Source organism: Ovis aries, chromosome 13 (assembly GCF_016772045.2).
Source record: "Ovis aries strain OAR_USU_Benz2616 breed Rambouillet chromosome 13, ARS-UI_Ramb_v3.0, whole genome shotgun sequence".
NCBI lineage: Eukaryota > Metazoa > Chordata > Mammalia > Artiodactyla > Bovidae > Ovis > Ovis aries.
Genome location: NC_056066.1, coordinates 24,904,101 through 24,931,694, shown reverse-complemented (window position 1 = coordinate 24,931,694; position 27,594 = coordinate 24,904,101). Strand labels below are relative to the sequence as shown.

General features: G+C 37.9%; 1 protein-coding gene across 10 annotated transcripts in view; it reads left to right on the top strand.

Annotated features, from left to right (window-relative positions):
- ARHGAP21 (Rho GTPase activating protein 21) overlaps positions 1-27,594 on the top strand; it is a 129,450-nt gene that overhangs the window by 34,753 nt on the left and 67,103 nt on the right. For all 10 annotated transcript variants that reach the window (XM_042230534.2, XM_027976623.3, XM_042230533.2 and 7 more), the window contains 2 exons: positions 17,972-18,151; positions 20,633-20,657. In XM_042230534.2, the coding sequence (XP_042086468.1) occupies positions 17,972-18,151; positions 20,633-20,657 (205 nt within the window). The remainder of the gene's footprint in view (positions 1-17,971; positions 18,152-20,632; positions 20,658-27,594) is intronic.

Here is a 27,594-nt window from a genome sequence, read left to right as displayed (position 1 = left end):
TGGGCTGCCGTCTATGGGGTTGCACAGAGTCAGACATGACTGAAGCGACTCAGCAGCAGCACCAGCAAAGGTAAAATCCTTGAGATGGGAAAGAGCTTGGTGTGTTTGAAGCAGCCAGATGTGTGTGGCAGGAATCTGTGAACAGAGGGAAAGGAGGGAATCAGACATAGCCAGGACTGGGTCAGGAAGGGTCTATAAGAGAAGGGTTTTGGAGTTTCTTCCCAGTGTGATGAGAAGCCAGTTGTAGGGTCTCCTGCATTGGAGGCAGACGCTTTAACCTCTGAGCCACCAGGGAAGCTTCCCTATAGCAATACCTAAAATAAGGGTATTTTATATATTTATATAGCAATACCTAAAATACCTTTAAATCATAAATACATAGGTCGATGAATTTTACAAAGTAAATGCACCTGTGGCATCATTACCCTAATAAAGCTATAGATGCAGCCCTTCAGCCTCTTGAACCCCTGCATATTATCCTCTCCTCCAAATATTATAACTCTCTAGGCATACATCACCATGTATTGGTTCGCCCAATTTTACTATGAATGTTATTGCATTTGTGTTTGACTTTTTTCACTTAGAATTAGCTTTCAATTCATCCAGGTTGTTGCCTTAGCTGTAAACCTTAAAAAAAAGTTATGTATAGTAGTTTTATGAATAAGCCACAATTTATCCATTTTACTTTTGATGGCATCAAGCTCATTTCCAGTTTCAGCCATCCTCAATAATGCTGCTATGGACATGTTTGCACATGGCTTTGCATGTATGGATTTCTGTCAAGTGTTGATCTGGGAGTGGAGTTCCCGGGACACGGGATGTTCACATTTTATGGCCCAACATTGACAGATCCTACCAAGCAGCTTTTCAAAGTGGTTGTACCAGTTTATATTCTCATCAGCAATATTTGAGAATTCTTGTTACACTATGTCCTTGCCAATAATTGTTTGCCAGTTAAAAATTTTTTTTTAGCCATTTTGTTCTCTTTGTCATAATGCCTTATAATGGTTTTGATTTCCATTTGCCTGATGACTAATGAGCTTGAGCATCTTTTACTGGCCACTTGGATTTCTTTGCCCATTATTCCCTAGTTGTAAGAACTTGGATAAGTCACCCAATATCTTTGAGTACAGTGTTAAAAATACACACAAGAGGAATGATGTCATCGAATTTTTGGTTTCTTTGAATAGTCTATTTGAATTTGTAAACTCATGGGTTTTATACTGTTGTACCTGACTTGGAATTGAAACAAAAATAAGAACTGAGGCCTCCCTGTGGGTCTATATGTGTGTGTGTGTCTTTTTTTTTTTTTAATCACATTGCTATGGTTAATTTGAGTTTCAGGTTCACATGAACTGGGAAATATTTAATATTAAAATTAGTGCCTGATATTAATGTTTAAGTTTGTTGATATAGTAATAATAATGTAGACAAGTCTTGGGGCTTCCCTGGTAACTCAGCTGGTAGAAAATCCACCTGCAATGCAGGAGAGCCTGGTTCAATCCCTGGGTTGGGAATATCCCTTGGAGAAGGAATAGGCTACCCACTCCAGTATTCTTGGGCTTCCCTGGCGGTTCAAATGGTAAAGAATCCACCTGCAATGTGGGAGATGTGGATTTGGTCTCTGGTTGGGCTTCCCTTGTGGCTCAGACGGTAAAGCGTCTGCCTATAATGCAGGAGACCCGGGTTTGATCCCTGGGTCGGGAAGTTCCCCTGGAGAAGGAAATGGCAGCCCACTTCAGTACTCTTGCCTGGAAAATCCCATGGACGGAGGAGCCCGGTAGGGTACAGTCCATGGGGTCACAAAGAGTTGGACACGACTGAGCGACTTCACTTCACTTGGGAAGATCCCCTGGAGGAGGGCATGGCAACCCACTCCAGTATCTTACCTAGAGAATCCCCATGGACAAAGGAGCGTGGTGGGCTACAGTTCATAGGGTTGAAAAAAGAGTCACTCACAACTGAGCAACTAAGCATGTTTGAGTAACCAAAGCAAGTTAGTCTCCTTTAAGCAACTTTTATCTTCCAGATGTTCCTAGGAACTGCATAGTAAATATTTTCTGCATCAACTCTATCTACTTGAATGTAAAGATTTTTAATAATAGAAGGAACAAGGACTTTCTTGGGGGTCAAGTGGTTAAGACTTCGCCTTTCAGTGCAGGGGGTTGTGGGTTCAATCCCTGGTCAGGGAGCAAAGATCCCACATGGCTCCTCCCCAAAAAAACCAGGACATAAACATTAGAAGTCATACTGTAACAAGTTCAATAAAGGCTTTAAAAATGGTCCACATTAAAAAAAAATCTTAAAAAATAAAGATCTACAGAGAGTGGGATTGCCCTTTTAGCCTCGCTAAAATGGATGTAGGAAAAGCAATTTTCCAAACATAAAGTTATTTTATAGGCAGACTCTTGTTTCTTCCTATGGAAATTATAGTTATTTAATTAAATTTGAATTAATACAATAGCAGCAACAATCACAAGAATATCAATATCACTAACAAAGATCTGGAAATTGATTTGGGAGATGGTCCAACCAGCTACTATTTAAAGAAATGCCCTGTGGCATCCAACTGAACCATAAACTGCTTGCACTATAGCCAAAGCAAAGGAATGCAAAGGAGCGTAAAAAGCCCTTTTAATAGAAAATTTTCTTTGGGCTGTTCAGGTTGATCTGAATGATTAATGGTTCTTATTTCTGCCTTATAAATTTTCAGTAAAATTTAAGATAGATTGGATTTGTATTTTTATGACTGCTGTATGTACTTTATAATACTTTAAGCTTCTTATATAATATCCAGCTGGTTTAATTATGCTTGTTTAAAAATTGTGACTGCACTTGGAAATGATTTTAGAGATTTCTAATTGCTATATATTTACTTTCCGGATGTGTTGTTGAATCATTTCTGTGTTTTAGCCAATTAAAGCATTCTTTTCTATGTAAAAATATTATCTATTCAAGTGATTCATTTTATAATGTAGTTTCCAGAAAAAACGTTATGTTGAAAGGCAATTGTATTTATGGGACATAAATTATGGAGTGATTAAAATAATTTATTGCTTTCCCAAAGGCTTTCTCCCTGGGTTCTTTTATACAGTAAGCTCCACTAGGGCCTGTAAAATATGTTCAAAATACTTCTTGGTATTTAATCATTACTTTTCATGAACAAATTATAAAACAAGGACCTCCTGCATTTGGAATGTTTTTACTTAGCTGGGTTTTTGAAATAAACAAGACGCAATTGGGTTCGACTAGAAACAGTGGTGCATCTGAAAGGCTGTAAGCAGACAGTACATTACCACATTAGAAGTCCGGAGCAGAGCCGAGTTGCTCCCTTTCCAAGGCCAGTCTTCCCCTGGGGGATCATGCATGCAGTTAGCAGTTAGTGAGCGTCACATCATCTGCCTTGGCTGGACATAGCAACTCAAAACTGGATCTGCCCTGGTGTCTGGTGTTCTGAAGTTAGGGTGCATCTCAGTGCTCAGATTACTTTGAGCATGAGCCAGTTTAACCCTCTTTCCTCGGGGAGCTTGTCTCCTCTCTGCGATCTGGGGTCTGCTTCCCCCAGTTGTCACCTCTGGGTCCCTGTGCACTTTAAGTTCCCTTTCCAGTTCAGAAATTTTGCTTTGGTTTCTATTACTGTGTTTTGAGACATTGCTGTCAACCCTCATTTTGTCTGAGAACTGTGTTCTGAACAGCGACAATGTGTTTCTTTGCAATTCAGTCTCAAACAGGTTGAGACATACCTGTGTATTCTTTTCTATTTTTTTAAAAATTAATTTGTTTGGCTGGCGTGGGTCTTAATTGTGGCAGGTGGGATCTTTAAGAAGTAGCACGTGGGATCCTTAGTTGTGGCAGCTGGGATCTAGTTCCCTGACCAGTGGTCTAACCTGAGCCCCCTGTATTGGGAGCATGGAATCTTAGCCACTGGACCACCTGGGAAGTCCCTTCTGTGTTATTTATATTATAGGTCTTTAAGAATTGGATTTTACCTGCAAAGATGTTTAGTTTCTCTACAAATGAAAGAAACAAAACACTAAAACAGTAAGAATCAGTTTTCATCTTAGCTTGTTAGCAAAGAATGACTGCCCAGTGTTGGCAAGAATATGGATATAGTAGTTTGATATACTGTCGGTAGGAGGTGTATGACTTGGTCCCTATTTTATAGATGGCCCTTTGACACTTTGAGTATAAAACCATAAAACAGCATAATGATGTTACAGCAACTTCATTCTTTGGAATTTATCCCAATGACCTATTCCTGGTTTTTCACAGAAATTGGTCCACAGGTGGTTGTAGTAGCAGTAGTAATAAGCAATAATAGTGGTAGTAGTATAAAAAGACTTGATAAACTGTGCATTCCAAATAGCAAAAAGAAAAGTGAATAAATGAAGTTTCATTTATCCATATGGTGAAATACCATGCAGTCTTTAAAAATAATATATAGATATATGTTATATTGGGCTTCTCAGGTAGCAATGGTGGTAAAGAATCCGCCTGCCAATGCAGGAGATGCCAGAGACGCAGGTTTGATCCCTGGGTCAAGAAGATCCCCTGGAGTAGGGAATGGCAACCCACTCCAGTATTCCTGCCTGGAAAATTCCATGGAAGAGGAGACTGGTGGGCTATAGTCTACAGTGTTGCAAAGACTCAGACACAATTTAGAACGCACACACACGCTATATTAACTCAGAAAGACATTCATAACATATTAAGTAAAAATAAGATTAGAAGAGCATTTTTCTTGTGTGTGTTTGTATATATTTTCATATGAAAAGGTCTAATATATATATATATATATATATATGTATAATATATCCCAAACTACTGGCATCAGTATTCTCTAGAGGGGTAATGGTATATAAGTTATTACTGTTTTTTTGCTTAACTCTATTTTCTAATTTGTCTTGAATGAATATATGCATCTGATAAATATCACTTATAATGGAAAAAGCAAAGAGTGCCTGATCCAGTAGCTGGTATCCTTGAATTGCTAAACCTATCCATTCGTGGTATAATACAGTGAGGAAGTTCCAGGATCAGGAGATTGGAAACTTAGGTTCTAGCCTAAACTGTGTCACTGATTAGCTGTGAGACCATCAGCAAGTCTCTCTGGGTCTCTATTTTTGTGTTTAGTAAATTTAAGTTGATTGACCTACCTCTCTGATCTTTAAACTTAACAGACTATTCAGGTTTCTGAGGAACTAGCAAAAGGGAGCAGGTTTCTGTATAAACTCTCCTGCCCCTATCCCCAGACAGAGCAGCCCTATATATTTGATATTTTGTGTATAGAGCTTCTATTTGAAGCTTTCTTTCAACAAAAGGTAAGGAAAAGGTGAGGGGAGAGAGTCCTCTTTAGAAGATGTAGTTTTATGTGACTCCCTTTAAGGTTTATACCTTTTCCCATTCATGGGGGCAAGTTTCTTGTAGGACTGAGCTTACCTTATGTATCAGGATGCCCTTGTTCTCCTGGAAATAACAGATTATGATGATCTACATTCTTTGAGAGCTAGTGAGTAAAACAATAATTCACATGATATGGGGTGCCTTCATCCTAGCTAACATAGAGAGACCTATATTTTTACACATTTCAAAAACCATTTCAACATCTTTTATGAATTATTTTCCCATTTGCTCCTGATCCATTGGAGTAATACTCTCTGCCCAGTCTATCCTACTTCAGTTGGACCCTAAAGAATAGTTTGGGTCACCCATCAGCGTGTAACTTTTGGCAAGTTGCTCAACCTCTTGGAGACTCAGTGCTTAATAAAATGGTGAATGGCCAAGTTGGATTATATTATCTCCATGTTTCCTTCCAGCTATACGAAAGTCTGTGAAATTTTCCCATAGTTCAGGCTGAGGAAATTGAAGCAACTGTTAACATTGGTTGCTAGCATAGTATCTTTGATCATCTAAAATCAACGTAGATTCAGAAAGCTTTTTTGTATGGACTTTTAGCAAGATGAATCTCTGGCACTCTAGGTCATTACAGTGCTTCAAGCAAAATAGGGAAATCACATGATATGGGTCTGACCTTCTGTACCCATATCTTCACTAGCTCTATATGCGGTCAGTATCACTGCGTCTGCTCAGAGGGGGCTGCAGTATTTCATTAGTAGCTAAGATGAACTGGAATTTAAGCTTGCTTCTTAATTCGGAGATTCCTGTCTGCCCAAAGGATAGGGAGGTGATTGTTTTTCCCCTAAAAATACAGTCTGTTCTCTGATTCAGAGTAAACAAAATTTTATTCATATCAGAAAAAAAGCAGCTTCTGAAAATAACCCTATTATCTGGTCATAGAGACTCTTTACAAGAAAATATGTGTAAAAATAGACATCTATATTTGAGCTTCTGTCTGTTTCACTCTTTGTCTATTTGATGAGAAATAGAGCTATATGCCCTTACTGTCTCTAATGAGAAAAATGGGGAAGTACTTAAACAGGAGTAATTCCCCATCAGAGTTTTAAAGCAATCGTTTTGTTTTCCATTGTCCTTGTTTTATGTCAACTTTACTTGTTTAATTCATGTAGATTTCATCTTTTTTTTTTTGAGTCCTATTTTTTGTCAGAATTTGTGATGGGCACTGAATTAAGACATTATTCTCCTGTGTCCCCAGGAAACTACTCTAAGATTGAAAATATAGATGTATGCTGCTAAGTCACTTCAGTCGTGTCTGACTCTGTGTGACCTCATAGACGGCAGCCCACCAGGCTCCCCAGCCCCTGGATTCTCCAGGCAAGAACACTGGAGTGGGTTGCCATTTCCCTCTCCAGTGCGTGAAAGTGAAAAGTGAAAGTGAAGTCGCTCAGTTGTGTCCAACTTGTAGTGACCCCATAGATTGCAGCTTTCCAGGCAAGAGTACCGGAGTGGGGTGCCATTGCCTTCTCCAATAGATGTATAAACAAGTAATTATAAGATGGTAGGGTATACCCTTCGCTACAGGGGCTCTATGAGATACAGGCCCTGGGAGACAGCCTCTGAGTATTGCAAGGCACTGGTTGGTGATTTATGTTGTATGGCACTTTGTTACCAAGAAAAGAGTGGATTATTCGATTAACGCAGACAAAGTGTTCAAAACGCAGCTTGTGTGATACACAATGATGCATAGCAATGCAGGCTGATGTGAAAAGTTACCATTCACACGGGTTTCTTATAAAAATTGATGAATTGTCTAAAAAAAAGGACCCTGGCCCCTTATTCCAAACTCTGTGTGTGTGTGTTTGAGAGAGAGAGACTAAAAAAACACTTTGTCAGACTGGGACATTTTAACCTTACTTTCCCCCTCAATATTATATTTTGGGCATTTTCCCATGTCATTAATTTTTTTTTTATATTTCAGCTGTATCATAATTTATATAACTCTTCCTTTTCTTTTCTTTTTTTTTTTTTTTTTACTGTTGTTGGACTTAGAAATAATATCCGAGTTGAGTTTATTATACCTTAGGCTGAACATTTTGTAAAATGAATCTTCACCCTCTTATTATTTCATTAGTTATTAGGTTAAAAGGTATAAAATTTAAGTCTCTTAATAAATGTTGTCAAGAGGGTTTACAGAAAGATTGTACTCCCAGTAGAAGAGTATGAGAAAAACGGTTTTTCCTGATTGAATTTAGAATAATATCTTTTCTTCAGTGTCCTTTCCTGCTAGTAGAGAATATTGTTAATGAGAGACTTAACTAAACTTCAGGTTAGTAAAGTAATTCCTTCAGAAGTCCTTTGCAGAAAAATATTTTGGAAATTTAATACCTTTCCTTTATAGTTTGAAAATCTATTGGCATGGAATGAGATTTTAGGCTTAATAATTCAGGAAGACTTTTATCAGTATGATATTAAATTCGAAAAAGAAGGTTTTCTTGTTGTTCTAAATGGTCATTCTGTCATTCCATTTTTGTGATTAGCAAATAACTTTCTGACAAGTTGGCAGCAAATGAGGAAAATAGATAAAATTATATCCCCCGATTCTGGTAGACATGCTTAGAAATAGATTATAAATGTTCCGTATAGCTAGTTAGGCTTCTGAGAGCAGGGGTGAGGTGCTTATACTATTGTAAATTGTATGAGGCTGTAAAATATCAATAGTGATATAATGCTCAGTTATTATTTTGGGTGTGTGCTGAATGTGGTTGACCACCACTGTACTTTTAAATATGTATTTAATGGCTTATTTATTTCTTTGTATTATATAATTGGCTCTCTTCTTGCTTATAGAGTTTCATATTTATTAAAATATAGGCAAGGAAAAAGCAATTAAGCAGAAACATTAAATATTAATATAGTGCCACTACATAGTTTTTTGGGGAAGTACTTGAGCAGCTAAAATTACATTTTTAGATTTTTTTTTTATCATTTTAGATGTGTATTTCATTTAGTCATTCTATTCTATACTCGTTTAACAAAGGAAAGAGAAAAAGGTATATGTAAAGCAGATTTAAATAGTTTTCGCCATCCAAATAGTCGTCATTTGTTACAGACCCATTTCTAATATGTTTAGAAGATGTTCAGCAATCAAACTGATAAACTTCTGGAAGTTTTGTTTTTGATAGGAACTTAGTTTGGAATTGTTGTTTCTAGAAAAATTTAAGTTATCTAAGGCTTCATTAAAAAAAATACTTGAGGTATACAGTAGGTCATTCTTTTGTATGGATTCTCCTATGTGGATTTAAATCTGCCATGTAATGTAAAGAGATTAATGTGTTGAAATAAATAGTTAAGTTAGTTTAGTGTGTGCTTAGTTTTATTTGCTAATCAGTGGATTGATGAACTTTTTTTTTTTTAATAAAATATGATTTAGAAGTCGTTAAAGTTGTAAGGTTCAGCAAATACTCTTTTTCTGAAAAACATAGTCCTGGAAAAGTAAGTAAAAATTGTATTGGAATCAGATTGAGTTGAGTTCTTGTACCTTTTTGGGTAGAGAGTTATTTTTTTAGAGAGCTCTAGCATTGGAGTTATATGTTTTACAGCTATGGGGAAGTCACTTTATTTTTTTTGAACCTCATTTTAAAAAGATGTAAATAGATGCCAGTCAGCACCATCATGGTACTCCACTGAAGTAACACGTGGAGCATACCCTATGCCTGCTTGCTGGGTGCCAGTTGAACTTTCATCTTCATAGTTAATGCTAGTTAATAATTAGAGAGGTTTTGGTATAGGGCTGGTGACGTATCTTAAAGTGGAAATATTCCCCCTACATAGAGTGTAGGCTTTCTCTCGTTTAGGAAACAGCCCTGCAGTGTATAAATGTTTTTAAATAATTGAGAGATTTTTAAAAAATTATTATTTCTTAGGATAGCACTGGAGGAATATATGTGAAACTTTGAGAGTGGGATGTTGACAGTCTGCACGTGCAAAGGGCAGGTAGTTCTCCTAGTCCACTTGCCCCTTTGATAGAGAAGAGTGATGGGCTAGATGGCGAGTAGTGACTGATGGTAGTCATGGTCTAGGTCAGGTTTCTGAATTACATGTTTGAACCTTACTATGTGAAGCTACCATCTGTCATTAAACTATGAACATCTATCCAATACCAGGTAAATACCTTAAAGAAACCATCTAAATACTACGTAAACATAAGTAAATACCATAAAAAATAAACCAGATAACTACTATGTAAATACCTTAAGAAACTATGGTATAAAAGATGTTTTTATGAACAGGAGATATTCTTAGCAACTTGGTTTTTTCTTTTCTTTTTTTTGCTAATAGTAGAATGGGAAAACCCTATTTCCATTTAGAGGATAATAGGTAAAAAGTGGTACATTCACGATGAACTTTTATGTATCAGTGAAAATCAATGAACCACAGCAGAGATTGCCTAGCTGTTCATCAACCCTTTTCTTCTTCTTCCTGGTAAATAGCTAATCACGTTCCCCAGCCTCCTTTACTTTAGTGAATATTTTTGATAACAGAATTAGGAAGTAATGTCAGAAGCTATTAAAGATGAAAGGATGAATGCAGCAAGCATGCCAGTTAGATTCAGTCATCTTTGTTTGCTTTTGGAATCAGTAATAAAGAGGAATTCTTTCAAATGATATGGAAAGTTATACAAATGCCAGATGACACATGATGATACCATTAAGGTATCATCTTGAAAATGCTTTCTGTATTTTAGGAAACAAGCTCAGACTTTCCTTTAATATCACAAAAACGTTTACTGTTGGTCACAGAAGGTCCAAGGGACAAAAGTAAGTGTAATCTGATCCCACCATCACTACTAGTAAGACAACTATGAGAAAATGCCCAGGAAATGGGTAATTTGTGAAGAGAAGTACATTTTGTGAGACTGATAATATTGGCAGATTCCCTGGTAGGTCAGCTAGTCAAGAATCTGCCTGCAGTGCAGGAGACCATGTTTCAAATCCTGGGTCGTGAAGATCTTCTGGAGAAGGGATAGACTACCCACTTCAGTATTCTTGAGCTTCCCTGGTGGCTTAAACAGTAAAGAATCTGCCTGCAATGCGGGAGACCTGGGTTCGATCCTTGGTTGGGAAGATCCCCTGGAGAAGGGAATGGCTACCCGCTCCAATATTCTGGCCTGGAGAATTCCATGGACTTCATAGTCCAAGAGGTCGCAAAGAGCCTGACACGACTGAGCAACTTTTACTCACATAACGCGTCAGAAGTAAATTAGAAATAATGTTTCAAAGTCATAGTAGTAGTCAGAGCTAAGCTATTTATAAACAGTTCATACCATTCTTTTTAATTTTTTTCATTTACTTCAGGTTTTAACATAGCCATCTTCTGTGAGAGTGAAGTTCTAAAACTGTGGAATTAAGAACTCATGTCTTCAATGTGATGGGATCGGAAAGTAAATCTTAGAGAGAGAAGAAAGAAGAGTACTGTCTAGATAAAAATTATATTAAAAACCAGAATGCTGAATAGAGAAGGAAATCACGTAGGGAAATATCAGCCAATTCAAAGCAATCTATAATGAAACCATACAGAAAAGCAGGAGAAAGGACCCATCTTGACAGTCAACCGAGATGAAAGATATTATAAATGAATGTCCAATAATGAACTTAAAAATTAAGTTGTAAAAAAAAAATTGAGTAGTATTTTAAAACTTAAATCCAAGCATCTAGATTTTTCTTTTTTTCTCTTTTTCTGTGTGTTGGCTGCTCTGCATGGCTTGTGGGATCTTAGGGCCCTGACCAGGGACTGAACCCAGGCCCTCAGCAGTGAAAGCGAATTCTCTAGATTTTTCAACTTCAGTTCCTGAGAATGTTAAAATTTCTGTGGTCGTCATCTTTTATCACTTAAATATTAAAATATCTATTGAAAACTAGAATTGATTATTGGAAAAATGTATCTGGATGCATCTAGATAATAAACATAAAAGTGGTTTCAATTGTTATCAGCCTGGCTAAGAAAGAGACTTCCTCTGTCAAGAGAAGCTCCAAGCCCAGAGTTGTCAGGTATACTTAGCATATGTCTGCAGGCCAAGTCACTTGAGTTGTATCCGACTCTGTGTGACACTGTAGACTGTAGCCTGCCAGGGTCCTCTGTCCACTCCAATAAAAAAAGGAAAAAGGAACCCTTGGACTATAGCCCACCAAGCTCCTCTATCCTTGGAATTCTCCAGGCAAGAATACTGGAGTGGGTAGCCATTCCGTTCTCCAGGGGATCTTCCTGACCCAGGAATTGAACCCTGGTCTCCTGCATTGCAGGCACATTCTTTACCACTGAGATATCTGGGAAGCCCGTGAAGATACAATACGTAAATACAATGGAATACTCTTCAGGTATAAAAAGAACAAAATAATGCCATTTACAACAACATGGAAGCAGATATCATCTTAAAAAGGGGTTGCATCACTGTGAATAAATCTGGCCCTAAAATAAGGAAGAAAAATCTTACTTTAAGTAACTGGTACTACTAATTTTATCAGTGGTAAAATTTTTTTTTTTAAATAGCAAATCATTTTTAATAATCCATAGGAGTAGGGCTTATAATCTTAGGTATATGATGGAATCAGTATTAAGATCTTATAGAATGAACATAATACAATACTTTCTTATGCTTTATTGTGAATGATTCCTGGAATATACTAGGAAGCTATCCCCATTCTATTTAAATTATGAGTAATTACAAAAGATAGTTGAAGTCTTCTATAGTTACTGTGTATAAAGGGATTCTTTCTTAACTCACTTGTGTTTGCTTTCATGACAGCCCTACATCTTTCACCTCTGGCACACATTTAGGCTTTGTACTTTCTATGCCAGTTTTTCTTCTGAAGCATCTTTGTTGAAGTGTAATTTACATACCATAAAAAGTCACCCATTGTAAGTGTACATCGCAGTGGCTTGCAGTAAATTTATACAGTAGTGAAACTTTCTTTATAATCTACTTTGAGAACATTTCCATTATCCCCAAAGGTGCTGTCATACCTGTGTGCATTCCCTTCTGTGAGGTTATTATTACCTTTATTGTTACATGATTAGCGTGTCCCCCAATACTTTCTCTCTCACTCCTCTTTGCTTAGTCTAGTTGTTATATCTAGTTTCTATGTTTTATTTTGGTTTCTTTTAACCTTGAGTTATTGCTCAATCAAGCGACCTTGTTATGAAGTCTTCTAAGGGAATCAGATGACCATTCTTCGTTCAAAGGCATGGGGCCACTATGATTCCATCCACTTCTAGGCTTCTTACACTCTGAGGCTATTAGTACACAAATTGCTGCTCATGGTGGGGAGCTGCAACATGTGTAGAGATAGCGTCTGAAGGGTCCTCTCAAGTGGAGGAATCTGACTTCTGTGTCCTTCGCTGTGTGCCTGCAGTTTGCCCTTGTTATAAAATCCAGCAGATCAAAAGGCTCTGCGGGTAAGGAGGGGAAAGAGTGAGGAAGGCACATGTGTGTGTTTCTTTTCATCTTCTCTCTTTATGTAGGAAGAATGGTCACCCTCCCCTCCCCCTTGTAGGGAAAAGGTAGGGAGACTGCAAAGGATTCAATGTGATGTTCTTGGGAGGGAGAAATAATCGAGACAACAGAGCTTTGTGACATTGGAAAAAAACAACTTTAAATGAAGTTGCTTACTCTTTATCCTATTTTCTCTGTTTTGTAAAGAACTCAGTAGAATAAGACACAGCAGGCTCTATGCAGCAGCTTGAAGTATGACACCAGGATCCTAGAGCCTTATCTATATGGTTCATAGGAAAAAGGAAGCTTGAATATGTTTGTGAGCTTTGAGGCCCAAGTCATAATAATACACTAGAAATTAATGCACGTAAACTGTTTAAAGTTGTAAAATTAGAGTCCTGCAGAAAAATAAAAGCAATAAATTAGATCAAAGCGCTACTGGGGGAGAAAATCTATGCAGATTATACAATAGAAAAAATGATGAAAAGTTCCTTGGTGGCTCAGATGGTATAGAATTCGCCTGCAATGAGGAGACCTGGGCTTGATCACTGGGTTGGGAAGATTTCCCTGGAGAAAGGCATGGCGACTTATTCCAATATTCCTGCCTGGAGAATCCCCGTGGACAGAGGAGCCTGGCAGGATACAGTCTATGGGGTTGCGAAGAATCGGAAACTGTTGAGCGGCTAAGCACAAACACTGACACAGGAGAAACACTCTCGCCTCGGATTCAGGAACTATGATTTTAATGCTTACCCTGAATTAGCCTACAGAAGTCTTACGTACATCACTTAGCTAAACTGGGCCTCAGTGTCCTCAGAAAACGATTCACTTATATCTATCATATCTGGGATTCTTTGGGGCTTTAAAATTACATAAGGAGATGGCAGCTGAGCACTTGAAAAGGTGTTCATCATGGGCCATTAGGGAAATGCAAATATTAGCATACCAAGATACCGCCACACACCTATCACAGTGACTAAAAGAAAAAAAATAACAATACCAAATGCACTCGAGAATACAAACTTGAGAGAGAGAGAGACAGATATGGAGGGAATGAACTTAAATGCAAAGATAAAATAATTGTCTCCTTTGGATCTCAAAAGGAAGATTCAGTCACAACCTAAAGCTTAACTAAACTCTTTGGATAATTAAGCCTAGAATAAAAACTTTCCTGCTACAAATTCTACCTGATTATATGATCATTTTGGAACTGGGACTCAGCTTGAGTCCCCCATGTTGGTGTTTGCTGTTATTCCCCCTCCCCCTCAAAATTTCCAGGTCTTAGAAGGGGGAATAAGGTAAAATGCATTTATGATAAATGAGTTTCAAATGTGCAAAGTCTCCATCAGTGGCTCAGAGTCTTGATTACTGTAGCTTTAAACAAAGTCCTGTAATGTAAGTCCTCCAGTTTTGTTCTGCTTCTTCAAAGTTGTTTTTGGTTGTTTAGGTCCTTTTAATTTCAAAGTGAATTTTAGTTTATCAACTTCTACACAAAAATCTCCTGGGGTTTTGATTGGGGTTTCACTGAATCTATGGATCAATTTCAGGAGCATTGACAGTGTAATGATACTGAGTCTTCTAAACTGTGAGCATGGCATATCTCTCCATTTATTTAGATCTTCTTTACATCTGTCAGTTTTGTAATTACAGTTTATAGGTCTGGCAAATCTTTTATCATATTTATCCCTAAGTATTTTGCATTTTAAATGTTATTTTTAGGCTGATTCACGTTATATGGCAGAAACCAACACAACTCGGTGAAACAATTATCCCCCAATTAAAAATAAAATTTTTTTTTTAAATGTTACTTTTGAAATTTCAGTTTCCAATTGCCTATTGTCTGTGTGTAAAAGGGCTTCCTAGGAGAAGGCGATGGTAACCCACTCCAGTACTTTTGCCTGGAAAATCCTATGGACGGAGGAGCCTGGTAGGCTGCAGTCCACGGGGTTACACAGAGTCGGACACGACTGAAGCGACTTAGTAGCAGCAGCAGCAAAAGGGCTTCCTAAGTGGCTCAGTGATAAAGAATCCACCTGCCAATGCAAGAGACTCAGGTTTGATCCCTGGGTTGGGAAGATCCCCGGAGAAAGAAATGGTCACCTACTCCAGTATTCTTGCCTGGAAAATTCCATGGACAGAGCCTGGTGGGCTACAGTACACAGAATTGCAAAGAATTGGACATTACTAAGCAACTGAGAACACACAGACAGTGTGTAGAAATACTGCTCATTTTTATATTTTATAATTCTTGCATTCCATTGAATAGGACTTGGTCCAGTTTCCCCTACTGCAGGTTTGGGGAATGCTACTATCTAGTGTCTTCGCAAATGGAAAAGTGAAATTGATGAATGGCTAACTAGTAATGGGGCTTCCCTGGTAGCTCAAAAGGTAAAGCATCTGCCTGCAATGTGGGAGACCCGGGTTTGATCCCTGGGTTGGGAAGAGCCCCTGGAGAAGGAAATGGCAACCCACTCCAGTACTCTTGCCTGGAAAATCCCATGGGTGGAGGAGCCTGGTAGGCTACAGTCCATGGGGTCGCAAAGAGTTGGACACGACTGAGCGACTTCACTTTCTTTCTAACTAGTAACAGCCAAAATATTGACTTATGATGAAAATATTTAGGATTTAGAAGTCTCTTGAAAAATGGCTTCTAGGAACTCTTTTTTTTGTAATTTGAATACCTTCATGTAAAGGTTTATTGTTGTAGAGGAATAAATAAGATTCACCAGTGAAACGAATTAAAAATGTAGTAGAATCAAGCATATTCAAGTATGTCATTTGTAAAGGTGACATTTCACAACTGCTGTGGAACTAGTAATTTCATACAAAATCTTAACAGCCAGGTAGACATATTAGGTTTGAGATACCTATTAGATTGGGGAGATGTCTGAGCTAGAGATAAAAATTGAGGATATCACCAAAAGCCAGAGCAGAGGTAGAAAGGTCCGTGGGCTGAGCCCTTTTGTTGTTTAGTTGCTAAGTCATGTCCGACTCTTTGCAACTTGATAGACCGCAGCACACCAGGCTTCCCTGTCCTTCACCACCTCCCACAGCTTGCTCAAACTTATGTCCATTGAGTCAGTGATGCCATCCAACCATCTCATCCTCTGTCATCCCCTTCTCCTCTGACCTTCAATCTTTCCCAGCATCAGGGTCTTTTCCAATGAATCAGTTCTTCGCTTCAGGTGGCCAAGGTATTGGAGTTTCAGCTTCAGTGTCAGTCCTTCCAGATGAATATTCAGGGTTTATTTCTTATATTCCTTAATTCAGAAGTTGAGCCACTGAAGAGACAGCAAAGGAGACTGAGCAGAGGGAGCCTGGGAATTAGGAGGAAATTCAGTGTGGACAGTCACTTGGAGAAATTTCTCTAGCAGGAAGTAGTCCTTGCACCAACTATCGGTCACTGAAGACAAGAGCTAAGAATTGACCGTTGAGTATAACGATGTAGAAGCCTTCAGGGCCTTGACGAAAGAGCAGTTTCAGGGATATAGGGAGGCCACAGCCTGATTTAAGGGGACTTAAGAGACAAATGGGAGAAAAAGAATTGGAGATAGCATTCATAGATAACTTCCAAGGGGTCTTGCTCTAAATGTAGAAAAACAAAGAGGAAGCTGGAGAAGACTGTGGTCAGAGAGGACTTTTGCTGTCCTTTTAAGATAAAAGAACTTACAAAAATGTACACACACGCCATGGGAATGAGATCATAGGAGAAAGTGTGATGTAAGAGAGGGAGGGAAGAATGGGTGGGACCATGTCTTTGTCTGGGAAGAGGGACTGGGATCTACTCCGTTCAGTGGTGGGACCTTAGAGCAATGGGGAGTGCAGCCATTGTCACAGGAAGGAGACAGGAGAACGTGGGACAGAGCTAAGTAGGTGGGGAGATGTGGAAGGCGACAAAGGACTCATCTTGGTGCTTGAGTTTTCGGTGTAATAAAAGCAGGGTCATCAGTGCCAAGTGAGGGCAGGGGAGAAGGTATGGAATAGTCATTGAATGAATGGACTGCAGAGAAATGGACACCAACACTGAAGGCTCGTGTGAGCTTAGTGATCATGAGCTTAGAGAGATATAGCAGGCGGCTTAATTTTCTGTTTTTGTCTACCTGTGTTCAACTGCACGGGTGCAGGTGCAGAGGAGGCAATGTTGATTTATCCAGGTTTAGATTTTCTCAGATGACTCTGAGGAGGGGAGAGAAGGCAGAAGAGTGAACTGAAGCTGGTTTAAGGGACAGATGAGGCCATGGGGCGGTGAGGGGCTGGGAAGGGGCAGTAGGGTCAGCCTCAGATGGAAGAATTTGTAAGGGTTGGCGTATGAGAGGGATGAAGGGGTGGGCTCTTAGGTCTGAGATTGCAGAGGGCTTTTACTCCTGACCAGATAAAAGCCAAGAGTGGGGGGTGAGGAAAGCACACAACCGGAAAGCCAGGGTTTGGGAAGGATTATTTATGTGAATACTGAATTTACGCTTAGAACCTGAAGCCTGGTCTCTTATTTTCTAATGTCCTTTGCTGCCATTGGACTGACAACATGTTTAGGGTTCTTACTCAGCAACAGTTTCATATTTTTTTCCTGGTTTTTGCTTCTTAATCCTGAATGCTCTGAGATTTTCTTTATGTTGTCTTTTAGTTTTTCTATTGCATTTAAATTTTTTGTGTGACTTCTTTTTAAAATTCTGTGCATAATAAATATCCCCAGCCATAACTCATTTTTCTTATTATTACCATCATTTTTAATGACCTTAAGAGTCCATAGTATGAATTTTTACAATTTATTCAGTTCTCCTGCTGGGGTTATTCTGGTTGTGTCAGTTCTGTCTCCACAGACCGTGCTGCTTATCTAGCCTTGGATATTGCATTTAAAATTTTAACCTGACATTTTATGTCTCACTTTCAAGAGTTCTTTCTTGCTTCTGATTAACTTTTCATAGCATCCCTATCTTGGAAAAAATTGAGTTTTTGATAATCTGTGTGATTTTTTTATGCCACATATAGTTCATGCATCACAATATGGTTCTTTTTCTCCAGTCAGTTCCCCTCTGCACTCAGTTATATTTTTACACATAACATTTCCCCCAAATGATGAAATATATTGTGCTATATAGTTAACATTTAAATGTCTTTTCCTTTTAGGTATCAACAAGTAAAGATGGAAAAGAACAAAGTGAAACTATATCACCATCTGAAGATGAAATGTTCTCCTGGCCAGGTCCCAAAACAGTTATGTTGAAAAGAACATCTCAAGGCTTTGGTTTTACATTGAGGCATTTTATTGTTTATCCCCCAGAGTCTGCAATTCAATTTTCATTTAAGGTAAGAGAAGTACTTAAAGTAGAGCACAAGGCAGTTGCTGTCTCCTTGTCTTCCTCTCATCCTGCCTTCTGTCTTTTAAGGATTAAGTGTTATTGGGTTGGTCAAAAAGTTCCTTTGGGTTTTTCCATAAGATGTTATGGAAAAACTCGAACAGACTTTTTGGCCACCCCAGTCTGTTTGCATTTTTATTATATCCTTTCCCATCTTTTAGATATATTCCTGTCTTCTGGAACAAAACTTTAATCTCCTCTGAAAGATCATACTAATTTTGAACTATGTATCTTTTTTTTACTATCACTTCTAATTCTAAACTTCATTCTGCTTTTTCTAATATCTAGAAAGGGGATAAGTTTTCCGGGCAGAGCATGCAGAGGAAATAGTTCATTAAAATATTTGGATAGTTGTAGAGTTATTGGAATTAGATTCATACTTAACTTTCAGATATGTAATATGATGGCAAGTCAGAATTTAAACACAGCTTCTCACTCGAGTGAATTACACTGGTAGGCTCCAACATATAGGAACACGATCTAATAAAAGGCAAATGCAATCACTGTAATGGCAGCTGACATGCTGAGTACTTGTTCTGTGTTCTTTATTATTCTTTATGAGCGTTATCTCACTTTATTATTAGCCCCATATAACAGATGTGGAGACTGATCTGAGTCATGTAATGAGTAAGTGGTGGACCTAGGATTTGAATTTGGCCAATGTGAATGCCTGATGCTTAGCTATTGCACAACAGTGTAATGGAAATAATGACATTCAGAAGACTTGGGGGACTTTGACCAAGACACTTAACTTCTTTCGGGCTCTAGATTTCCATTCTGATTCAAGGGAATTGTACTAGAAGATTTGAAAGTCTCTTCTAAGTCTAAATATCTATGAATCTAGGGCTGTCTTTTATAACGTAGTGTCATATTGCTTCTAAAGACAACAGTTTTTAAACTATATTTTTCTTGGAAAATATAAACTTTTAAAACTACTAAAGAATTTTTAAGAATTATGAATTATTGCTACCTTTGGAATTTAAACTGACAAGATTGGTGTTCCTAAAATGTATAAAACAGTTGAACTGGATTCCCTAAACATCTACTTTACCTTAAAAAATGCCTCAAGTAGTATAACTTAGATATTAGGTCACATAAGAGAGTAATAGAATCCCTTGCTTTAATTACAGATTAAGGAGAATTTTGTTTTTGTCTTTAGGTTTTGTTTTGAAGAAGAGTATTAGATCGTGATATAGAGAGTACAGATTTTAAAAGATAATTTTACCAAACATAGGTTTAAAATGCATTGTTATTGTTGGAAAATATTTCTAGAAATTTCAGTGGCACAATGTAACTGTTAGCAGCACAGTCTTTGGAGTCAAGAGTCTGGATTTGAGTCCTATCTCTGCTCTTTGTCAGCTTTGTGTCCTTGAATGAGTCTCTTAACAGACAGTGACAGCACCTTCCTCATGGGTGGCTGGGTTGATTAAGTGATATAATACATGTAAACCAGCACAGAAATTGGCAGACAGTAATTGCTCATTAAACCTCAGCGATTAATGCTGTTATTTAACACAGATGTTCTTGCAAATAGGTTTCAGTCTTATAACTTTTACATAGAAAATATGTATTGAAATCTTTTCAATTTGAAAACTTGTTCATCCACTTCAAAGGAGTATATAAAAATTAATATTTTAGAGCTTTCAGAAAATGTACCATTAATACAACGGTGTCTTTATTATGTTACGTAGCTGGCAACCTTGTTGCCAGAACAGTCTCAGAACAGAGCTTGTAACCAGGAAAAAAATTACGTATTTGGGCAGCCAAAATAAAGGTCAAAAATTACATAACAAATTATCAGCCCTTCACTAAATGTTTGTTTTTCTTTCCACAGTACATTGTACATAGTACATTGCTTTTCATATGATACTCAACAAATATTTGAATAAATGCATTTTTATGCTAGGTTTTCAAAATTGCTTTTCTAATTTCCCAGCTGGAGGTAGACAACATGGCAAGACAGTATGGTAGCAATGAACGTAACCGAGTAGATAAACCTCAAAGTTTTAAAGATATAGCAATTTGGAACCAACTTATCCAAAGATAGTTCTGAGTGCTGTAATAGCCTTAAAAGGCACATTTTTTTAAGGTTTAGTACATAAGTGATGAACCAACCTGGCCCTCTCTTCCAGGTACTAGCCTCATCCATACAGTTGCCTGCTTCTGACAGCTCTCCTTGGATGTCTGTTTTAGACAGCTTACACTCAGTATGTTAGAAATGGAACTTCTGTTGTCCTCCTTAAATTGGCTTTACCTGAAGCTTTTCCATCTCCATGCATGACCGCTTCATCCTTCTGGCAAAAGGCATTGTTAGTGAGATTGTAGTTGGCACATTTTCAGGAGAGCAATTTGAATTTAGTTGAGCCTTGCTGTGATTTTACCAGTTTTAAACATGTATTCACATGAATTTATACTTTTTTTTTTTTTGTAGGATGAAGAAAATGGCAACAGAGGAGGTATGTTTATAAAAGTTTTAATTTTTCTCTGATAGTTTTTCTGCTCATGTCCTACCATTCTTTAAGTAACATTCAATGAGATGATTTAGTTTTTGGAGTCCACATATAAAAGAGTCTCTAGATGTGAAAGTCATAGAAATTAAACATTTTTACTGCAGTCTTCAAATTTTTATGGATTCCCTTGTGTCACTATGATCTGAATGTGTGATGATTTTATTGTCAATTATATATTAGTGTTATGTAGGGGAACGTATCATGGTTCTAAGGAAAGTAATTCTGAGGTTTTTTTGTGCAATTAGTAATCTTATAAATTTAGTGATTTGGTGTGTGTTTTATTTACTAGATTTATTGGTTCAAATATTGAGAAATATTTTGATCCTTCTAGTTACTCTTGATTTAAACATATTTAATGGGCTTGAAAGGAAAATCAGCCTAGGGATAGGGTTATTTCATAAAAGCTGCCATTTTTATTTTTGTTTTATTTTTATATGAACTTTAATGACTTAAAATTTATACATAATAAAACGCACCTATTTAAAAAACTTTACTTCTAGATAATTTTAGGTGTTTAAAAACTTGTAAAAATAGTGATGAGTTTCTGTATATTCTTTCTTTCAACTTCCCCCAATGTTAAAAACGTAACTATGGTACAACCAAGAAAATCGAGACATTAGTATTGGTATGACACTCCTCTCTAAACTGCAAAATTTATTTGGATTTTGCCCCTTTTCTGTTCCCAGATTTCATATTATATTCATTTTTCACAACCTGTTGATTCCTGTAGTCTGTGACAGCTTCTCAGTCTTTCCTTAAAATCCGTGGCCTTGAAACTTTGGTTTTTCTGTACAGTGTTCTTCAGTTTGGTTTTGTCCAATGTTTTCTTATCTTTTGTTTGAAGTGATGCCTTTTTAGCAAGAATACCTATTTGCACCAATTAAATGTATTGTTTACTTAAGGTTTTGTTTTGATAAATACATCACTTGGGAAACCACCAGTCCAGTCAAGGTGTGATTCTGAAAAGAACCTTTCCATCATCCGTAAAGTTCCTTTGTACCACTGTGCTGTCAACACTGCTGGCTCTAGACAACCACTGATCTGCTGTACGTCATGATAGATGAGTTTTGCATCTTCCCAAATTTTTTATAAACAGAAAATACAATGTGTACTCTTTTTTCTCTTTCACTTGGCATTTTTTTTTTTCAGTAAGAGTATAGTTGCTTTACAGTGTTGCGTTCGTTTCTGCTGTATAGGAAGGAGAATCAGCCACGTGTATACATACATCCCCTCTTGGATTTCCTTCCCATTCAGGTCCCCACAGTAGGTGCTGTAATGCTATACAGTAGGTTCTCATTAGTCACCTACTTTATGCATAGTAGTATGTGTATGCCGATCCCAGTCTCCTAATCCATCCCACACCTTGTCATAGTACTTTTGAGATTCACCATATTGTACGTGTAGGTACTAACAGTACTCCTTTTTATTTTTTCCTGAGTGGTTTTCCCCTGCCTGAATAGGCCATACAGTGTTCATCCTCTCCCCAGTTGATACACCTTTGTAATAGCATCTCTGATTTGAGGTGTTATGTTCAGGGTTCAAATGAGAGGAAAATGGTTTCTTTCAGCACTATGAAAAATAATCTGAGTGTGCAGGGTGAGGTAGGACCCTTCATAGTTATCACCGTAGTGCAAGATGGGCCACTCCTGTGTCACCATCTGTCATGCTCCAGGGCTCAGGATGGATTCCAAATGTTACTTGGCCTCAGTGGCGAAAGGCAAAACTGACAGAACCAGCATCAGCATGAGAAAGACGAGGGTGCTCTGTCTCCCCATCGCCCTGTGGATTGATGTGCTAATGCCTGGGCTACTTACTGGACACTGCACCTAGAGTTTAACGCCGCTCATGTTCTAGTTTCTACTGGGAGAGATATACTGCTAATAAATGTAGAAGGGCTTAGTTGTAAAACTGTACTCTGCAGATGATTGTATTTCTGACATATCTGCTCACTGAAGTGAGCAGACTTCATTATATATTTTGACTGGACAGAATCAAACATTTATAAGGGAAAACTTGAAAGATACAGATCCAGCTGAAGATTTGGACTGGCATGAATAAGCGAGACTAAAGGATGTGGTCTGCTGGGAAAATTTACAGTTTAAATACTGTTTATTTATTAATTTATATTTAATCTCATTGAAAAAAGAATTTATGTTCACATGTATGTATTATACTAAGATAAAAATGAGATTAAAACATTCATGGGGGAGAGTGAAAAGTGGCTCAGTCGTGTATGACTCTTTATGACCCCTTGGGCTATACAGTCCATGGAATTCTCCAGGCCAGAATACTGGAGTGGGTAGCCTATCCCTTCTCCAGTGGATCTTCCCAACCCAGGAATCAAACTGGACTCTTCTGCATTGCAGGTGGATTCTTGACTAACTGAGCTATGAGCAAAGCCCCATCTTTTCATGGGGAAAAAGATGAATTAAACTGACACTGGGGAGGTTTAGTCCACATGAACATGTGCTGAAGATCCTACACTGTTATCAAAGACAGGCTGTAAATTCGCTTTTGAGCTTTCCCAGTGGGGGAGAAAAAAGAGGGAAAGAAGGAAGGATTATTACTTAAGAATTAGCTGTGGATTCGCAGTTAACGTCTGCAATGCGGGAGACCTAGGTTCTATCCCTGAGTTGGAAAGATCCCCCGGAGAAGGGCATAGCAACCCACTCCAGTATTCTTGCCTAGAGAATTCCATGGACAGAGGAGCCTGGCGGGCTACAGTCCATGGGGTCGCAGAGAGTAGGACATGGCTGAGTGACTAAGCACAAGGATTCACGTTGTCCATGAGAAAACAACATCTGGTTTGCACTGAAGTCTGAGACAGATTTCTCCTGTGGTTCCTCATAATGGAAACAAAGATAATGTAGTAGGTAACATCCTCAAACCATCCTTTTACATAAATATTTTTAACAGATTCTTCAGTGTAAGTTGATTTCAAAAGCCCGTGGTCCAGTTTGGTCTAAAGAACTTCGCAACTGGAGACAGACTTCCTCCCCAGGGGATACACGGAACATCAGTAGACATTTTTGCTTGTCACAGTTGGGGTGGCGGGGAGGGTGTGCTTCTGGTACCCAGCAGGGAGAGATCAGAGATACTGGTGAGAATCCTACAATGCACCCGAAAGACCCCACCCCCAGAGGATTATCTGGCCCAGAATTTAATAGTGCTAAGGTTGAAAAACCTTAGGTTATAGGGATGAACACTAAAACAGTGGCCCCCAAGAGTACAGTTCCCCAACAGTCCAGCTTGATCTGGTGACAATACTTAAGACTATTAGGAGAATGGATACTCAAAACCACACATCCAGTGATCTTTAATGATTATTATCCCTCATAACTGAGTTTTGACCTGAAAGTTACCACTGTAGTTTGAGATTAAATTATCTGGCTATTCTACTGGCATTGTATGCTGTCAATGAGGGAATAATCATACATAAGAAAAATGTTAACAGTTTAAGAAAATACAGAGTCAGTCAGTATATTAATAACTAAAAGAGATATAGTTAATAGCTTAAAAATCAAAGAATGTAAATAGTTGAAATGTAATAAACTTATCAGGAGTCCAACAGATGGAGGGAGATAATAATTATAAGCTTGGTTAACAATTTAATTTAAAACCTAATATGTATGTTAGTCGCTCAGTCATGTCTGACTCTTTGCAACCCAGCTCCCCTGTCCATGGAATTCTTCAGGCAAGAATACTGGGGTGAGTTGCCATTTCCTTCTCCTGGGGATCTTCCTCACCCAGGGATTGAACCGTTGTCTCCTGCATTTCAGGCAGATGCTTTACCATCTAAGCTCTGAGGGAAGCCCTAAAATGCTAATAAAAGAATTAAAATAAATACAACATAGCTAAGATTTTTAAAATAAGAGAGAGATAAATTCAAGCACCTTATCTCCTGCAAAGCAAGATCTGTCAAATTAAGATTATTTATAAAGTCCGGAACATCTGTATGTTTTCTTCCTAAGAAGAAGAATATGGAAAGTTATGAGAATATCTAAAGCAATCATCTAGGTATGTTTGTAGTATACTTGGAGAACTGCTTGATTTTTAGAAAATTTTTGGAAGGTGGTAGAAATTAATACATGATCGAAGACTTTATACTAGGAATCATAATACATGCTATTATCCCATTTAAGCCTTGCTATAATGCTTTGAGGTGTAAGACAATATTCCCCTTTTGTAGATGAGGAAACTGAAGGTGAAAAAGCTGTAAAGTAACTTGCCTAGGATCGCACAGCTAAGTGACAGATCATCTGGACTCCCACATCGGGCTTGTATAACTCTGAAGTCCATCTTTTTGAAAGTGTTCTGTTGACTTAAATTGTTTGACTTATGTAGTGTCAAGAATTAGTAGGTGAATACTGGATACATTTACTGCATTAGGAAATTAATTCTGTGAAATATCTCTGAATTGGAAAAGTTGAAAACAAATGTTCCGTATTTGTGAACACTTAGGGACAAAGAATTCCACAAGGTGAGGGAAGAACCAAGTTCAGAGGCCCCAGAGACATCTTACAGAAGCAACCGTCCCTTGTTCCTGGAGTCTGAATAGCTGGCTGGCAGTGGACCTGGAAAGCTGGATGGGTTTAAAGAGTTCCTGGTGCTCTATGTCATTTTACCACCCAGGGCCAGGCTTGCTTTTGTCATCCCAGTTGGCAATGGGGGGTCACAGGCTGGTCTACAGGGGCCTACTGAACTTACAGTTAGTACTAACAGTACCATTTCAAATAAACTGATCGGATGGTCTCTCAGAACATATTCTCAGTGAAAAAATCTCTTCTGACTTGAGAACAGTTATTTATAGACCTGTTTTAAAAATACAACCTATTTGGAGACAGACGACTTGCAATCTGTTATTTTGATTCAGCTGAACGTTTCAATATTCATTTTATAGTCTCATTTCCTTTTCAGACTTATTTTCAAGAGCATTGAGATTACAAAATCCTTTTCTATGAATTTTATTTAATGAACTAGAATCCCAGCCTCCGGTGCAGTGATCCGAGTCAGTGCCTAGAATCACTGGAGAGAAAAGAATTCCCAGAATTTTATTCAAGTTCCTAAGAGATCCTGCTAGGTTGCCAGAATTCTGTGCAGCAGTTGAAAGGTTCTGTTTTGTTATTCTTTTCCTTTTGGCAATTTAGTGGAGTCTCTTTTTGCCACTTAACTTTCTGATTATTCCCTTTACCCAAGTTTTACATTCAGTTATATATTATTTCTCATATCTCATTATTTCTCATATATGTGTACTCTCTGGATTTTTAAGATTTTTCATTCTTGTTGGTTAGTTTTCTGCATTATAATACAGATGCTGTATACAAGAAAAAGGCCACTGAGGTAGAAAAATATTTTTTGGTGATAATGATAATTGCTATCTTGCTGACATCCTATTGTCCCTTAAATCATAACTTCATAAATAGTCAAGAATAAGAATAATTGAACGTCTCTGTAGTTATCATTATTTCTCTTTTACTTGTTCTCTGAGAAAAATTCTGACTCAGCTTAGGTGTAGAGACACTTCCAAGATTCTAAAATTTGTATATCATTTTGTTGGATGCTTCAGTAACTGCTGGATTTCTACTTTGGCATTAAATTTTATATTCAAGCATGTTAATGGTAGGAAAAAAGATATCTGGGGAGTCTGTAAACTTTCTCAGTAGTAAAAATTTGTATTTTGTGATTGCAGTCACTTCTGACTAAACAGCTCTATAGACTATGTTAGAGTTTTCGAATGAAGGATATTTTAGTGGCAAGAAATAGAACTCTCCCCATGCCTAAGCCACCTTAGGAAGATGTGTTAATTCTAAAAAACCAATAGGGCATCTCCAAATTCAAAGTTAAACAGCATAGGATACCCAAATGTGCCAGACACCAGAAATAGGACCTGGAAAGCAACTAAAACCAGAGTATCAACAACAAAATCTTGAAATATGATCTTCCAGAGGCCCAAACTCCACTATTTACAGGATGATTTAGATAATGTTTACAGATAGTTTTGATTATACCTGATTGTCTCACGTGCTGACCGCGGTAGAAAGTACACGCTCACCATCTCCTTCCTTCCTTCCTCTCTTATCATAATAATTCCAAATTCCCCCAGAGAGAAATATAATTGGCCTAGTTCATCATTTAATGAACAGCACTCACTATGTTTAGAGAGCAAATGTTCTTCACTTTAATGAAGAGCTAAATTCTGAAGAGCTGAGAAAATTGAGTATATTTTATGCCATTGATTTCCATTAATAGATTGAAAACCTATTCCCTTAGGATAATAGAACACTAAAATATGGACCTGAAAATTGGTTAGAAGAAGAAATTATTATGCGTAGATCTGTGGTCTGTGGCGTGGTGGTAGGATGTCAGGATTGTGTTCTTGTTACTTTTGAAATGTAGAAATACTGAGTGGGGTTCACTCATCCCTTGTCATTGAAAAGGAGCATTAACTGAACCTCTTTGGATCCATTTTTAATTGTATTGACAGTTAAATTTTTTGAGCTTTGAATTCCTGTGGTAGTTATACTAAATATAGCTTAGTAAATATACTAATATTTGGTATATTAGTTCTTTACCAACTGAGCTATCAGGAAAGTCCATATTCAGTTCAGTTCAGTTCAGTCGCTCAGTCGTGTCCGACTCTTTGCGACCCCATGAATCGCAGCACGCCAGGCCTCCCTGTCCATCACCATCTCCCGGAGTTCACTCAGACTCACGTCCATCAAGTCAGTGATGCCATCAGCCATCTCATCTTCTGTCGTCCCCTTCTCCTCCTGCCCCCAATCCCTCCCAGCATCAGAGTCTTCTCCAACACCACAGAAAGCTCTTTACTGTCACATAATTCATTCTTGAAAATGTGTAATAAAGAGTGTTCTGTTCCCTTGAA